Source organism: Lepidochelys olivacea (genome assembly GCF_965140295.1).
Source record: "Lepidochelys olivacea isolate rLepOli2 genome assembly, chromosome: 1".
Taxonomy (NCBI): Eukaryota; Metazoa; Chordata; order Testudines; family Cheloniidae; genus Lepidochelys; species Lepidochelys olivacea.
In genome coordinates this window covers 142,482,764-142,500,949 of record NC_140411.1, presented here as the reverse complement: position 1 = coordinate 142,500,949, position 18,186 = coordinate 142,482,764, and the positions used below count along the sequence as shown (strand labels likewise).

The window sequence follows — 18,186 nt, the reverse complement described above, 5'->3', positions numbered from 1 at the left end:
ATGATGGCAAAGAAATAGCAGTGCCAAAAGATGTGCAATTTGTGTCTTCTTTTCACGATAACTTGTCAGTTTTAAAATGCTCTTTCGCAGCAAGGAGCCCTGATTCTCAGGTGGTTTCTACCTGAATGTGTGCAAAGTAGAGTTAACTGAAGAACAGAGAAGGCTGGTAGATTTCACTGCTATGTGAAGCCTTCTGCTGACCGCTCTCTCCCATTAGAAGAAAATGCTAAAAAATCTGCAGCACCCTTTAAAGAATGGATCCAAGTAAGGATTGGTTCAGTCTTCCCTCAGAGTTCCCCAGTGCCCAAACTATTTTCTTGAGGTAGATGCAGAAGAGAAGATTTGCCTATAATGAAGATCAAATTCTAATTTGGCAAATGTAAGATAGCATTGTGAATTAACAGAAGTCTTATCAGAAATGTGAGATGTGATTTTTCAAAAAAAAAGGTTGATAGGGTTTTTATTTTAATTTGTTGCAAGGAATCAATAAGTAATTGTTATAACTGATGAGCTTCCTTATTTAGGTCATTATAATGTACTTCTGAGAGAAGCTTTAACAAGACTTCAGATTTCTATCTCTAATAGTGTGATTATGTATAAAATCCCTTTCAGGTTAATTATTTTAAAATAAACATGTATGCAAGAGTAGTGCTGTTCTGGAAAGAGTACTACACTACCAGTGTATTTCAGGTATCCAGCATACAACATTTTTGTAAGAGTATATTACACTGAAATATTGACTTAATTTTTTGATGATATGCCTGATGTGCAGGGGCATACTTATTTATTTGGAAAGATGAGGTCAGCTTGATCACATTTCTTAATCTCTAGAAACATTCCAACTGGGCGCACTTCTAAACCTTATTTGCACAAGTTTGTGTGCATATTTATAGCAGTTAAGTCTTGAACTAAACTCTTTGGATTCTCCTCTGGCTATTGGATTTATTCCATGGCTAGCAGGCAAGGTGGATAGACTCTGAAATCAAGGTGATTTTCAAATCTCTGCACTTAATTGTGATTTAAATAAATAGCTAAAACTTTTATTTAAATTTAAGATTTTAGTACTTTTTTTCTTAATGTCCTAATGAAAAGTGTATTTTTGTTTGGTAGTTGAGCCAAAACATGTTTATTTGAACAATTAAAAGTGTAATACTAGACATCTACCAAGCTAATACTGCTATTTTATAACATGCTTGTGTGACCTTTACCATGACAGAAATGAAGATTGTAAAAAATGTTTTAACATGGTTCCAGCAAAATTACTTTTTAACCCAGTGTTTAAAAGGCCATTGTCAGTGTGGTGATATGTTAAACCATATTTTACAGTATCTTAAACATGAAAATGAGCAGCAGCTTCTGAGCAACAAGAAGATTGGGGGTTGTCTTTAAATCTTTGTGTTCCTGACAAGAGCATCCGTGAGTGTCTCCTGGTCCTGTCAGTGAATTTTTGGGCTGATCACACCATAGGCATGTTTGGAGCAGAAAAGGCACTGGAAGCTATAAAAGAATGAGAAGCAGAAGAAAGAATGAGAAATAGAAATGGGAGAGAATTTAAAAGCACCAAAAAAATTTCAAGAGGAGGAGGACAGAATATATATGCAAACAGGAAAGGAACAATAAGTATGGTAACATTTAGACAGGAAAGGGAGGACAGTAAGAAATAAAAAGTAGCAAAGCCTTCTACCAAATGACTTAAAATCTTAAGTGTAAGTACCTTGAAAGGAGGACCCTTTTCTTCTCTCTGTTCTCTCTAACTCCAAGTCCATTTTTGGCATTTAATTTTTTTAAACATGTGGGACCGAAACCTGCAGTGTCAGCCATTGCGACTGAAACAGGTCATAGGATTGGGCCCCGTTGAAAAACTTGGAATGGGAGAAAGCAGCAACACACAGTTGTTAAATCCCCAAAACGTTTGTGCAAGATGAGGAAATACGGACATCCTGTGTGAGGAATATAAACTGTTATACAAACATTGTGTGGATTAAAAACTTATTCAAGGTTTCTTCTGCTGCTTCTGCTGCAGTGGTGATTGATGGAGGAGGTTACAAATGTATAGCTAAAATAGAGATGTGCCAGCAAGCAGCAACTAAAGCTGCATATTTTGAGGAAAAAATGCATTTATAAAGTATCTGTTTGTTGAAAAGTGACCTCCAGTAATAACTTAACTTTGTGTTCATGTAATAATTCCTCAGTGTACCATCCTGCAATTCAAAAACAGGATGGCTGCTTACTTTTCATAAGTCTCTTAACTTTGGGAGAAAATTTGCACATCCTTTGCTTTTCCAGATGACACATTCTGTTCATTGTCCTGATTTCTGTTATTTCTATACTCTTCATATACAAACTTAGAATTGGCTATAGAATTATGTAACATCACTCTTTCTTCCAAAATCCCCCAGGATTAGATTTAATTCTAGATTATTAATTGTTTTACCTGGTCAGTTTCAGTATCTCTGATATTTGTGAATAGATTTGTGATGTTTACAAAATATTTTGGAAGGCATGACATTAATCTAGAGTTATTTCTTATGTTTTCCTTGCTAGGAAGAAGGCAATATCAAAGAGATTGCAATAACACATCATGTAAAGGAAGGACATGAGAAAGCGGACCCATCACAGTTTGAACTTCTTAAGGTTCTAGGACAGGGTTCTTTTGGAAAGGTATGTTGTACATATTTTTGTGGGTGGGTTATCAAAAGGGAAGTCAGAAGCCCTTGGAATGGACAGTAATAAGGGTGAAATATTTATAGCAGTCAGATTTTTATATTCAAGCCTTAGTCCAGGTCAAGATTATTTTCTAAATTGGTCTTTACTAACAAAGTGCTCAGGCTCAGGCAGATCCTTTTGAAACCAGTAAATCTGTTCCAAATTTAGCTATTCTGTAAACCTCAAAAAGATTCCTGAATTCTCTCCTTGTGCAACTCTGGTATAAAAGTTTTCTGAAGTTAAGATATTCCGTATTAAGATGGAAGAGTATATTCATCCTGAATAGATCCATTCCATGTATCTTTAATGTACTGTCAGACCTGAAAGAAAAAACAAGTGGTAGGCAGAACGGCCATCAGTAAGGAAAAAGTATTTCACAATGTAGAATGGCTCTAGTTTTGTTCATGTGTTACAGAAAATGGGCTTTGGTCCTATAGTCATTGAATTAATAACGAAATTTAGAGCTGTCAAGCGATTAAAAAAATTAATCGCACAGTTAATCACACTGTTAAACAATAATAGAATACCATTTATTTAAATATTTTTGGGTGTTTTCTACATTTTTAAATATATTAATTTCAATTACCACACAGAATACAAAGTGTACCGTGCTCATTTAATCTTTATTTTTGATTACAAGTATTTGCACTGTAAAAGAACAGAAGAAATAGTACTTTTCAATTCACCTAATACAAGTACTGTAATGCAATCTTTATCATGAAAGTTGAACATACAAATGTAGAATTATGTACAAAAAAACCTGCATTCAAAAATAACAATGTAAAATTGTAGATCTTTCAAATCCACTCAGTCCTACTTCTTGATCAGCCAATTGCTCAGACAAACAAGTTTGTTTCCATTTGCAGGAGATAATGCTGCCTGCTTCTTGTTGACAATATCACCTGAAAGTAGGGTTGCCAGGTGTCCATTTTTTGACCAAAATGCCTGGTCGAAAAGGGACCCTGGCAACTCCGGTTGGCACCACTGACTGGACCATTAAAAGTTCAGTCGGTGGTACTGCGGATCTAAGGCAGGCTAGTCCCAACCTATCTTGGTACCATGCTGCGCCCCGGAAGTGGCCAGCAGGTCTGGCTCCTAGGCGGGGGGGCCACGGGGCTCTGTGTGCTGCTCCTGCCCTGAGCACCGGCTTTGCACTCCCGTTGGCTGGGAACCGCAGTGAATGGGAGCTGGGGTGGTGGTGTCTGCAGCTGAGAGCAGTACGTTGAGCCTCCTGCCCCCCACCCCCACCCCCCGCCTAGGAGCCGGACCTGCTGCTGGCTGCTTCCAGGGCGCAGCATGGTGCCAGGACAGGCAGGGAGCCTGCCTTAGCCCTGCTATGCTGTTGACTGGAAGCCTCCTGAGGTAAGCCCGCGCCCCAACCACCTGCCCCAGCCCTGAAACCCTCCCTCAAACCCAGAGCCCCCTCCTGTACCCCAAACCCCTCAGCCCCAGCCCAGAGCCCGCCCCCCCCAATACCCTGCCTCAACCACGGCCCCCTCCCGCACTCCAAATCCTTTGGCCCCACCTTCTAGCCTACACCCCAAACCCTTCATTCTCACCCCCACCGAAGAGCCTGCACCCCCACCCAAGAGCCCAAACCCTTTCCACACCCCATCCCCCTACCTAAACCTGCAGCCCTTTCCCGCACTCCGAATCCCTAATTTCTGGCCCCAGTTAGAGCGCTAACCCCCTTCTCCAGCCCAGTGAAAGTGAGTGGGTGGGGGACAGCGAGCTACCAAGGGAGGGGGAATGTAGTGAGGTGGGGGCGGGGTGTCAGGGAAGGGGCAGGGCTAGGGTGTTCAGTTTTGTGCGATTAGAAAGTTGGCAACCCTATCTGAAAGTGAGAACAGGCCTTCTCATGGCACTGTTGTAACCGGTGTCGCAATATGAATTTTTAGTGCATCTGGCACGTAAATATATGTCCCTTCATGCTTTAACTACCGTTCCAGGGGACATGCGTCCATGCTGATGACAGGTTCTGCTCAATAACAATCCAAAACAGTGCAGACGATGCATGTTCATTTTCATTATCTGAGTCAGATGCCACTAATAGAAGGTTGATTTTCTTTTTTGGTGTTTGGGGTTCTGTAGTTTCTGCATCGGAGTGTTGCTCTTTTAAGACTTCTGAAAGCATGCACCACAGATCGTCCCTCTCAGATTTTGGAACTTGGCGCTTCAGATTCTTAAACTTTGGGTCAAGTGCTGTAGCTATCTTTAGAAATCTCATGTTGGTACCTTGTTTATGTTTTGTCAAATCTGCAGTGAAAGTGTTCTTAAAATGAACATGTGCTGAGTCGTCATCTGAGACTACTATAACATGAAATATACAGCATAATGTGGGTAAAACAGAGCAGGGGACATACTGTTCTCCCCCAAAGAGTTTAGTCTCAAATGTAACTAACGCTTTTTTTTTTTTTTTTTTTTTTTTGAATGAGCGTCATCAGCATGAAAGCATGTCCTCTGGAATGATGGCCAAAGCATGAAGGGGCATACAAATATTTAGCACATCTGGCACACAAATACCTTGCAATGCCGGCTACAGAAGTGCCATGCAAATGCCTGTTCTCACTTTCTGGTGACATTGTAAATAAGAAGAGGACAGCATTTTCTCCTGTAAATGTAAACAAACCTGTTTGTCTTAGCAATTGGCTGAACAAGAAGTAGGACTGAATGGTCTTGTAGGCACTGAAGTTTTACATTGTTTTGTTTTTGAGTGCAGTTACGTAACAAAAAAAATCTACATTTATAAGTTGCACTTTCATAACAGAGATTGCACTACAGTACTTGTATGAGGTGAATTGAAAAATACTAGTTCTTTTGTTTCATTTTTACAGTGCAAATATTTGTAATCATAAATAATATACACTTTGATTTAAATTACAACACAGAATACAATATATATGAACATGCAGAAAAAATCCAAAATATTTAATGTTTCAATTGGTATTCTATTGTTTAACAGTGCGATTAAAACTGCGGTTAATTGCAATTAATTTTTTTACTCACAGTTAATTTTTTTTGTTAATCACGTGAATTAACTGTGATGAATCAACAGCCCTAATGATATTCAGTAACCCCGCAGGGTTGTTTCTACCAAACAACCGCCATCAAAATTTGGACAAGACAGAACTGTTCCTTATCTTCAATCCACCTTGAAATTTTGATAAAACCACTTGCAATCTTATTCAATAATAATCTTAATGTTTGGGGCATTAAAACAGGTACCATCACAAGCAAGATTGCCCTGTTTGCAGATAACCTTTTAATTTACTTTCCCACTCACTGAAATATTTAAAACCTAAACTGCATTTGGGAGATATACAAGGCTCACAATCAAGTGAAGGAAGATTGAAATATATCATATGAGCCAACAGTACTTTCCAGTTCCTCCTTAGTATTAGAATCCAGATTAGGTGCTGATCATAAACATAAACCAAGATTTTTTTAACAACTTATTACACTTCAATTCTATATCAGTCCTGGATAAAATTCCTCATTGGAGAGAGATGAGGATATCCTATCTATGCCTAACTGTCAAGTAAGGTGCAGTCTTGTTCTTTCTAAGTATTTTTTCCCATCTGTCCTCTAATTATTTAAGAAACCACCAATAAAAGTTAATTTATTTGAATAAATAATAATAATAAAAATTTTGGCAGTAGCATTGCCGTTCATCTGAATATGTAATTCCTTGGCTTAACCAGGAACAAACCCCAAAGATGCTTTGTCTGTAGCCTGTTCCTTTGTCAAGGAATGCTACCTAAGTCGTCATATGAAAATCTCTAAATTCAGGTACAGATGAGTAATCCAGGATAAAGAAAACCATCTCGGAACCATTAACAGTTACCTTTGAGAACTCATGGAGGACATACTTATCATTTTTAAAAGGCCTTAATTCCTGGGCAATTCTTAAATAGTAATAACTCGTAATTTTGGGGCAATAATAACTACAAAGACCTGATTCTCGTTAACACTAAGCCCTGTTTGTATTTCTCTGGCATCCACTGGCATCAAAAGAGGTGTACATGAGAGATGGGCCCAAAATTATTACATATAATTTACTGTACTAAACAATAAAGCTTGATTCACATAACGATTGTGCCACCTCTGTGTAGTGTCTCGTACCTCTGTCAGGTAACTTGCACAAACACGTGGGACCACCCTGTGTTTCCAGATTTACTCTGAGTATTACATAGCATATACTAAAATTGTCACTCGGAAAATCCCCTTTACCCCATGATCTGTTTGCTATGTCTTTTCATAAGTGAACCAAAATACAAATATAAAACGGTTTGTGTATTTGGCTTTCCTTCTTACTAAACATAGAATTTGTCTACAGTGGAAATCAATATATCCCCTTCCATATCTGACTGGTTTAAGGATATTAAAAACATAGTCCCTCTCAAGAAATCCTATTTTCCTGCAAAAGGAAAGGAAACACACTTTAGTTGGGTCTGGAAGTACTTTACTAATACATGTGACATTCAATCACAGTAAACTGTATAACAAAGAAGATGGGCACAATTGTCTTCTCACAGTTTTCTGGTATATTTTTAAAAGCCTTTTACTATGGTTAATATATTGTCTTTAATTACTTATGAACAGTTGTTTGACTTGCAATCATTATGTATTTTTCCTCTCTGAATTAACTCTTCCACTCATCCCAATTATATGTAATATCCGCAGCTTGTTTATAACCATTTTTGTTATGTCCCTGTTAATTCCTGTAAAATGTGAAACTGCTTGAAGAGAAATATTTAAAACTTTTTTTAACTGAAGAGAATGGTCAGAATGTTTAATTTGCTGTTTCATTTAATTGTTTTTTAAATGCTTATTAGCTCAACTTTTCAGACACAACCAAATTCATCTCTAGAGTAACTGCTGAAATAATTATGTTAAACCAGGATAAATTTGGCCCAATATATTTCTTGTTTTTTAAATGCAAGTAAAATTAAGGGGAGGTGAAATGTGGTAGGTAAACAGGGACATTTGTAATTAGGAACACAAGTTGTATAATCATGAACAAACATAGATCATTTTAAGTGGTCAGTACTAGAGTTGGGTGTGCCATTTGCTACAAATAAGAATTTTGTTGAAAAAACAACTGTGAATCCCTATTAATAGAATTAGATACCAAAATTTACTGATCTGATTTATATTTATCTCCTTTAAGAACATTTTTAATATATTGAATACAGGTATTTCTTGTCAAAAAAATCTCAGGATCAGATGCTAGACAGCTTTATGCAATGAAGGTATTAAAAAAAGCCACACTGAAAGGTAAGTAATTAAAATAACCATTTATGGAAAGTGATATACATATGAACCAAACCTTAATCTTTGCAAACAAAAATATAAATATAGATACTGTTGAAAGAGTTAGTTCAACAAAGATCTTTTATGTGCATGCTTAACTTAAATTCTAAACCACCAAATAGGACAAAAAGTACCATCTTCGTATTATAAACACAAAAGGATTAATAAATGAAAGCATCACATTTGTAGAATTTTTAATGAAAACCGTTCTTTCCGTGATAGGTTCTGATCAACTTGTTTGTTGTCATCCTGTCAGAAACCCATGTTCACTAGATATGAAATTTCTAAATCTTTTACTACAAACTTAATTATAATGTAGTTCGGTAATCCTTCTTGAAGTAGTTAGTATTAAAATCCGTGTCCCTTACTGAAGCACTGCATAGACATAATAAATGTTTCATCAAGGTAGCTGTGCCACATCATTACTTCTGGTTAGTTGACTTGATCCTGGACATGTTAATAGATACTTATTAAATGGCATATTTCTGTTCTCCAAAATGCTGTGTAACTTTGTGGATAAAGTTTCTTGCCTTTTGGTGAGAAGTTTAAGAGATCAAATTACGTTTAGTTTGTGATGTTGAAAAATCCATTAATACCTCTTTTATTATAAAACTGAGTATTTTTGTACAACAAAACCCACCAACTTTATAAAAAGAAAAATTCAGGAATATAAATATATAAGGAGATTGTGCTTATATGTTTTGAAGAAAAGAGGAAGCTAATTGTATTTCCTCTTCCCTAATCACTCCCCATACACACATGCAGAGTGACCCCCTGGAAAAGGATAGGAGTCTTAACATTTTATAGTCTTCCAGATACCATATTTTGTATGATTGAATCTCTACTTGTCACAGATCCACAGGATAGAATACTCCTATTCGGAAACCTTTCCCTTCTTCAGGAGTCAATGCACCTCAGCAAGTATTTGCAGTGACACCAAGCAACCTTTTCAAAACAGAATAGGGTTCCATAGTGAAATGGAATATAGCATCAGGAAATCCTTAAGTTAAACATCAAGATATAGTTCATACTGGCCAATTCCAGGGCTCCCTTGAACCAGGCTGCTATAGGAACTATCTTGGTTTCCTGTCTCTGTCTCTTTGTCTTCATTCCAGGAGAGCGCTCTGTGTGTATCCCTGAGCCCAGTTCTTATCGCCTCCTGTCACCTCCCTCCATTGCCTTCCTCCTGAGTTCATATGTGCTCCACCCACCCAAGCTGGGAGCCTCTCATTGATATGTCAGTTGTTCAGTCCTTGGGGTTTCCCTTGTCTTTGTAGGGCCTTCCATTGATATGGGTTGGTCTCAGCCAGTAATAAATGATCCGTTCATATCACCCAAGAGAGTTACGTGACAAAATGCCTCCTGTTTCCTGCTCTTTACACTCACACATAGCAATACCAAGCACAGAGTGAAACTGAGGCACATATTGGAATCATAAATATATTACCAAAATTCCCACATTTGGTCCATTTGGTTCCATAGTTAAAGTTTGAGCTTAAAGTAGGAATTTAACTACTTCTTTTTAATGTATGAAGAATACAGCAAATCCTCTCCAAAAGTATAGGACTTGCTCCAAAATAGGAGGAATTTTCTAAGAATTTATAAGTAAATTCTCTAATTAGCTTGCTTTAAAATTATTTTTTAAATGGTTCCTTTTTTAAAAAAAAAAAAAAAATTAGGCGCCTATATCAGTGCATTTTTTTGGTCTTAAATATCTGTAATGAAATGACACGCTAAGGCACCTGAAAATCTTAACTCTATCCTGTGGACACCATGAGGAAGAAAAACAAAAAAATCTAATATTCCTAAAAATCAGAGTGTCTTTTCTAACTGCAAGTACAGTCTCTCCTCAGCTATCCTGGGGGTAAACTGTCAGTTTTCTGTGGGAGCATTAACAAAAATTTGGTTAAAACAGTGGATTTTTGGTTTTTATCAAGAAGACTTCATATTGAATAGTTATATCACCAGTGGCCCAGATTTGGTGGTAGTATTTATCTGGTCCCAAAGAAGAGAAAATGCAAGAAAGAATTTGTTCTCCTTTTTGTCTTTGTTACTTTGTGTTACTAGGAGCAGGTTACCTTCATCCCAGACCCAAAGCATCTGAAACAATTTGTTTCCAGAAAAAATTTAGAATGGCATATAACTACCTTTTAAAGACAGTCTGTGACTGAGATATAAGTTGTTACAGATTTGCGCTCTTGGGTCTTAAGCTTCAAGTGCAAGACTTTCAGATGTCTTAGGCAAACCAAAGATGAAGAATTTTTGAGAATCCTAACACCCTGTCCAGTGCATTTCTCCCCTGCTTGTGCCTCAACTGATATTGCATTTTCAGCTATGGCTGTCAGAGGAGTTCTCAACTGACTGATCCTCCTTCAAGAGTTTGGCCATTAAAATTGATGTATTTCAGTGTTTTTAAATGATCATATATATTTGTTTATTTTTGGAGGGGATTGGCCGTTCTTTTGTGGTGTACAAGATGCTTTGCCTCCAGCAGCTTTGTCCTATTCTTTACATCCTTTTTTAGACATTGGTTTCCTCCCATTAAAAATCACTTCAGTGATTTTGAGACTCCTGCCTGGTTGTGGCCCTGAGTGGGGTAGCAAGTTATATTCAAATGCTACATCACTGGGTCTTTTGGAACGTGAGTAATGAGTAATAGCCTTCTCTCCATCAGTAGAACAGATGTTATGTCAAAAGCAGGAATTTTGATGCAGCAGCAGCACTGCAAAAATCATCAGGAAAAGGATCCAGTAGATTCTAGAGTGTGTTTTAAGACACTAGAAAGCACTGCCTGTGAGTAATAGGCATCGGCTAAAGACACTGCATTGTCCTCTGGGAAGTGGGGGACTGCACATTGGGAGAGGTCTTGTAGATCTCTTCAGGAGTTAAGACTCGGGCCTTCATACATCTTGTAATTGCAGTGCCTCACAAGCATGAAGCATTGACACAGATGGGTCCTTGGCCTTCATACATTGCCCAGAACTGACAGGAAAACCAAGATACTACATAAATGGGTTGCATTGATGTAATTAAACTGCCTTCTTAGATTGATTTAGTTAATCCAGTGCAATATTTGTATATAATCGAGACCTTTGATGCACCTTTAACCTTATGATTTAAAGTACCAATACAATAGTGTCTTCTGACCAAAGATGTTGCCTTGTTTTTTGCCTCTGCCAGCATCTGAGGCCTGGGGATTCCACGACCTAAAGGGCAAGGACTTGCTATAGAGGATGCCACAATACTCAAAACATTGTGCTTGAACCTTAAGACTCAAGAATCTGATTCTGTTACAACTTACGTCTTAGGACAAGCAGAGTTACATGTAAATAAATTATTCCCTTCTGTGAAATTAATCCATTTTGAATACTGATGACAACTCAGTAATAATTTGTTTTGAGATTTAATGTCCTCTGCATTTAAAAAAATGGTTGGTTTGCCTAAGACATTTTATATTGTTTCCATCTTGGTTTCTTTCAGTCAACTATTTTCTTAATCCAGAGTCAGAGGCATTAGTACCCTTTAAAGACTGCTTGCTAACTGTAGGCAGTTTACATGCTTTATCACCTCCTATCTATAGGAGAGAACCTTCAGGGAAATGCAACTACAGCAGCCAGAATGCATTGTTATAATGCATTTCAACCTTTTAGTGTTTGCAGTATATTCAGGAGTAAACTGATAGCCTAGATTGACATATGTGTTTTTAAGAGTCTCAATGGTGCCATAGCGTTGGATGGATATCCTTTGATTGTAGTTTGTAAAAATCCAAATAAAAAGATGATTTCTGTTCAGCTTATATCAGTTTAAAGCTACTTCTATCAATATAGTTTATTATTAAGCTGCTTATAAAATACACTTTGTACAGTAAACCTGCATTCACACCAGTGGGTTGTACCACTTCAACTCTGTTTCTAAACTGATATAGTTACAGTACAAAAAAGTGTGTAGATCAGAGTATAGTGCTGTTGGAGTTCTTGGTTACAGATTTTTAATTTTTTCCCCAGGTTTCAAGTAGCAACAACTTGAGACTTCAGCAAGTCCCAGTTTTTAGTGAGATTTTCAGGAAACAATGTATAGTGAAGTAGGTTCTCCACACAGTCTCACAAATTTGTCTCTGCATGGATGTTATTGAATGGCATAGCGTTGTAATAATTAAACTAAAAATATACAAGGAGAAGTAAATTAGGGAAATGTAAGGAATAGTCTGTTCTCGATATGAATTATAGTTTGTGTTCATGTTGTAGTTCGAGATCGTGTTCGGACAAAAATGGAACGTGACATCTTAGTGGAAGTTAATCATCCTTTTATTGTCAAGTTACACTATGGTGAGTTATAAAAGATGAAATCTTATTTGCATGTCACTGTGGTGACAACAATTCAAATATCTGTGCAAAGAATCAGAAATTAGAGTTGGTCATCTACACCCCAATCCTGCAAAAGTTGATTGCACAAACTTAGCTTTACATACTTTGAATAGTCGCCCTAAAATCAATTTTACAATTTTGAGTGCATAAAGTTAAGCACATGAGTAAGTCTTTGCAGAAACTGGGACTTTAGTCCATCCCTTTATAAGATGAACGTATGTCAATTTAATCTAGCTGGTATTTTTAAAAAAAAGATTTCAGTTTGTACACCTGTCTATCACACTTTTCTGTTTTTAAAATATTTTTCATCCCTGATTGTTCTATAAAGACTAACATGTACAAAAGTGCCTAGTCCCATTCCCGTCAAAGTCAGTAGAAATACACTTACTGATTTCAGTGGCAACTCAGTTATTTAGAGGAAGGAGTGAAAATGACTCTATTCAATATTCTGTTAACTATACGTAGTAAACTGCAAAAATAGAGAAAAATATATATTCTGATCTTTCAGTTATAGCAATGCAAAGTTTTATTTGTAACAATAGTTGCTACAAAATGTTCAGACAGAAGTGATTTTTTTTGGTTCTTAAGTTGATAGTGCCCCTTTAATATCATTCCCTACAGTGTATTCTTCAGTGTTTTGTCAGTCCTGTTTCCATGTGATTACAGTACAATGTAATACATCTCTGTATTAGGTTGAATATCTCATAACACTTACTTACATGATGTACGTTAAATGTATTAGCATGCTCACTTAAATCTGACTTTTATTATCAATATTTGGAAAAGGAATGCTGACTAGCCAAGCTACATTTTCAGTGGCATAAAGTTTATTGGTGATCTGCCTTTATTTTTTTTCTTCTGACATAACACTGATTTGTTTAAAGGTAGAATTTATTTAATTCGTGACTAGGAGAGAGAAAGTCAGGTTGTTTTGGTAATGGGAACAATGGTAAATTCTGGTAAACATATTCTTCTGGTCATAGGTAAAAGTATGAATTAGCTACTTATTGAAATTGTTTTTAATGGGTCTTTTTCAGCTTTTCAAACAGAAGGAAAGCTATACCTTATTTTGGATTTTCTCAGGGGAGGAGACTTGTTTACACGCTTATCCAAAGAGGTAACATTAAACATATGGTTAATTGTGGTCTTCTACTGATCTGTGTCGGGGAGGTATATCAGGAGAATTTACCTTCATGTTCTTAATTATTAAAAATGTGGTTTTCTTTAAACAGATCTTAGAAATAAACATATATTTCTATCCATGCTCTTCAGGAGGCTTTTGGTTTTGTTTGTTTGTTTTAGCTTTGAAAGAGTGCTGTCATAAGAATGTTGTTAATTGGTTACTCCCAAGGTACACTTCAGCAATTAGATTTCCCATATTGCTCTTGTGCTTTCTCATATACCCCACCAACCTGTTTAAATAACTTGCCTCACAAAGTATACAGCGCTATAGAAATATGATTATACAGGGAGAATATCTATTGCAGTAGTTTGAGTGTATTTATTGACATCTATATTTATGCTAAATGGATCTGTATTATTATTAGCCTCCCTCCCAAAAGTGCTGTGCATTTTATAAACTTTAGGTGAGCAAGATTCGTAATCCTTATCCTAAGCTTTTAAAAAAAAACAAAAAAAACAAAAAAACCACACACACACACACACACACACACACATTTTTAGCCCTTATGGTCATGAAGATAACTTTCCAAACATGAGCCAAATGTAACTGATGCAGTGATGTCTGTCTGACTACACTGTGATCAAGAGGTGTGATTGTAGCTTGTATAGGTAACCTTCAACAATGCAACTTCAACCCTGATGAAGCTTGGAAAGCCAAATGGAGTTCACAGGAAGTCACAAATAAACACCTTGTGAAAGATCCACCACAGAAGATCACTGGCTTTGATCTCCCATGAAGCTCATGGGCAACCCTAAATCATATTTGCGCAAACCATGGTAGATGCGGATACTTGCTGCACAAATGGAAAATTAAAGATCTCCAGTGTGCAGCTGTGGTCACCCAGAACACCATGGAACATATAACAACTTGATGCCCAATTCACAAATACAAAGGAGGCATCACAGCAGTACACTCTACTACTCCAGACTCAATTATCTGGCTTAACCATCTGAATGTAAAATTATAATTATTGATCTACATTTACATCAGCCATATGAAGAAGAAGAATGTAGCTTGATCTAGCTAGATCATAGCTAGATGATTCTTCTTCATATGGCTGATGTAAATGTAGATCAACAGTCTATCAACAACCATGCCCAGTATCCTGTACTCAGGAGGCTAGCCCTTGCTGCTACCCATGCTGCCACAGCTACACAGCTGTTGCCAATCGTGTGCAGAAACATTGTTGTTATATTTATACCACAATCCCTAATCATGTTTCATGTCTTTCTGGTGGCCAACAGTCCCAATTTTACCTCCCATCTGCCAAACACTTCATCTTTTCTGAAAGAGTCTAAAACTGTGATTCTCAACCAGAGGTCCGGGGCCCCCTGGGGGGCTGTGAGCAGGTTTCAGGGGGTCCGCCAAGCAGTACCAGTGTTAAACTTGCTGGGGCCCTGGGCAGAAAGCTGAAGTCCCACTGCCGGGGGCCCTGAGCCCTGCCACTTAGGGCTGAAGCAGAAGCCTGAGGAACTTAGCTTCGCAGTGTCCCCTTTGGCATGGGGCCCAGTAGTGTAGCTAGGGAGGGAGCGGGGCAGCGGCCGCTCCCCCACCGAGCAGAAGTGGCGCCTTTTTCATTCTTTGGCACCTTTTTAAATTTTTACTCACCCAGCGGCGCTCCGGGTCTTCTGTGGTGGGTCGGGGGAGTGGGGATATAAAAAGGTGCCACCCCCTGGTACTCATCCGGTGGCACTCCGGGTCTTCAGCAGCACTTCGGCGTCAGGTCCTGCACTCGCTCCGGTCTTGGGCACTGAAGGACCACCACCACAATGACGCTGAAGACCGGAGCGAGTGCAGGACCTGACACCGAAGTGCTGCTGAAGACCTCGAGTGCCGCCGAGTGAGTACCAGGGGTGGCACCTTCTTTTTTTTAATCTCCACTCTCCCTGTTTTTTCCACCTCGTTATGCCACTAATGGGGCCCTGGGCAGTTGTCCTGCTTGCTACCCCCTAACTCTGGCCCTGGCGCTTACATGCAGAAAACCAGTTACCTTGGCACAGGTGGGCCATGGAATTTTCATAGCATGTTTGGGGGGGCCTCAGAAAAAAAGGTCGAGAGCCCCGGTCTACAATACAGTTCCTGCAAGCTACTTTAGGTTCAGCTTGTTCCACTTACTTGGGCCCTTGGCTATAATTGAAAACTTTGAGCATCTGTCCTCAATTTACATGCTCCTTGCTGGCATCTCAGTATATCACCTTCCTGCTAGTGGCTTTTCCAACTTCAGCCACTCCACATATACAGAAATTCTAAGGGTCTTGGTTAATGTTTTCACCAGTATGGGAGCTGGCCCTATTTGGGATTTAAATCTGTTTCCCACAAATGTGTTGTGTGTCAAGTGGATCAAGTTGTTCATTGAGATTCCCAGAGAGACTTAAGGCTCATTACTGTAAGTTATTGGTGTATTTGCCTAATCTAATCTGTAGTACTGCTGCATGACATTTTACTCATGCTTTCATACAGCATTGTTCTTTTGATTTGCCATCTACTGGGGAGTAGTTCTGCAATTATGTTTTATTAGATCTCAGTTTCCTTCTTGGGGATTGTATTGACTGTTGTTTTTCTCTAGCTATTCGCACTAATGGACGTTTATCTCAAAAGTCACTCACTAGTAACAGTTCTTTGAGTATACTGCCTCTTCATATTTACACTTCTTGCTTGCCATCCCTCTTGTTTAGAATGTCTCTCTCTCCTTGTCTCGAGTTTAGTGCATTTATACCTCTAAAGCCCTGTTATAGTCTTGGGCCCAAATGTTCAGATCCACAAGGGGGCACGCACACTGCCTCACTTTCTTTTACAGGGTTTCCAAATCTCTGTGATGCCAGCATAATACATGTTCAAGTGATGGTCTGTGTTGTTTTCCACTAAGGGTTATATGCATGTGCCGTACAGCCAGAGTTGGAGAATTTGTAACTACTAGTGGTTTTTTTGGTCCACACATGTCACCTTGCTCTATCTCATGGTTTCATCCAAGATAATAAAATGTAGGGCAGACCGACTGAACCCTCAGTTCCTTCTCACCACCAAATGGTCTGAGTCGGAACTGCTAGTGTCCTCTCGTCCTTCTCTGACGCGCTGGGGGTGAGTGGGGGGAACTGTGTTTAGAATTGTACTTAGTTTTTTCAGTAGTTTTAGTCTTAATGCCAGTTTTTAGGAATTAAGAGACTGTGGGGACTGTTTCTCTGATTCCCACACCTCAGCACCCAAACTTGGGTACTGGATTATGCTGAAAACACCAGTGTTCAAGATCTGTGCCTCCTGCCCATGTTCATTCTCGGTCATGATGAGAACCAATGCTGCCTGTACTGCTTGGAAGAAGCTCACATTTCATCCAGGTTCAGTATGTGCCTCTCCTTCACAAGCTGAGCTCAGAAAGACTGGGCTCTCTGCTTCAAGAAGCACCTCATGGAGGTTGCCATGAAGCCACAGTTGGATACAGCCAAGAAACCACCCTCTTCACATCAACCTGAGAAACCCAGGAGCATGTCTCCGACCTCAGAGATTGAGTCCAGTACCACCAGTACTCCCCATGCCGGGGTCTAGTCATGAGGCAAAGAAGCATGCCTAAGCATGGCAGTAAGTCTTCCTCCAGGCCCAAGAAGCATGATGCAATGAGTTCCAGCCACAGAGAAGCAGTGCGTTCCAAGACTCTCAGGCACAAGAAGTCACACAAATCTTTGGATCTGCTGGTTCCATCCACCAAGTCATTCACGACTTCCAAGTCAGCACCCCTTAAGTCAAGGGGACTGTTGGTCCCAAAGCAGTCATCCATTCTCCCTCCACTTCTGACTGCAGAGTGTGGGCCACTGACACCAGGGAGGTTGAAGTCGCACCTGGACCCCATGAACGTCTTGCTTTGGGTGAAGGAAGGTCTGCACAGCTTCCTCTACAGTCAGCACCTAGGGAAGTATGCTCTTCTACCCCAGACCTACCTCACTTGAGTCTTGCTTCTTCAACTTGTTTGAACTGTCTGGCACACCCCAGACACTTGTGCACCCACTCCCAAGGGGGCAGAGAAGAGGTATTGCATTCCAGCTAAGGAGTCTGAGTTTCTGTTCTCTCACACACACTGTGAATCACTTAATTCTCTAGTGATACAAACAGCAACAGCGTGAGTCAGGTAGCAGCACCCTTGCTTCACCCCAGCAGACAAGGAGGGCAAACAACCAAATCTTCTGGGGCACAAGGTCTTCTTGTCTGGTAGCCTTCAATTTCAAATTTCCAATTAGCAGGCGCTTTTAGCTAAATATGACTTTCTCAACTATGGCAAGTTGGCAGACTTTGCAGACAAGCTTTCTCAGCAGGACTGTGCCCACTTCCAGGCTATCTTGGAGAAGTTGGTCATGAGGACTTAGCATCTGCTTCTTCCACGATGGACTGGAGCAGCTTCTCACACAATGACCATGGGGATCTCATGAGGAGGGAATCATGGGTGTATTCATCTGGTTTTCCCAGGGAAGTTCATAATGCTATAGAGGAACTTCCTTTCGATGAGTTACATGTCTTCAATCAGAAGACCAACGATTCCCTCCACTCCCTCAAGGATTCCAAAGTCACTCTATGATCCGTAGGCATCTACATGCCAGCACCCAAGTGGAAGTTCTTCCGTCCACCACCTGCACA

The 18,186-nt window shown here is 39.2% G+C and overlaps 1 protein-coding gene across 4 annotated transcripts in view; it reads left to right on the top strand.

Moving 5' to 3' along the window:
• RPS6KA3 (ribosomal protein S6 kinase A3) overlaps positions 1-18,186 on the top strand; it is a 125,814-nt gene that overhangs the window by 31,670 nt on the left and 75,958 nt on the right. For all 4 annotated transcript variants that reach the window (XM_084614259.1, XM_084614258.1, XM_084614257.1 and 1 more), the window contains 4 exons: positions 2,545-2,661; positions 7,902-7,983; positions 12,264-12,344; positions 13,421-13,500. In XM_084614259.1, the coding sequence (XP_084470385.1) occupies positions 2,545-2,661; positions 7,902-7,983; positions 12,264-12,344; positions 13,421-13,500 (360 nt within the window). The remainder of the gene's footprint in view (positions 1-2,544; positions 2,662-7,901; positions 7,984-12,263; positions 12,345-13,420; positions 13,501-18,186) is intronic.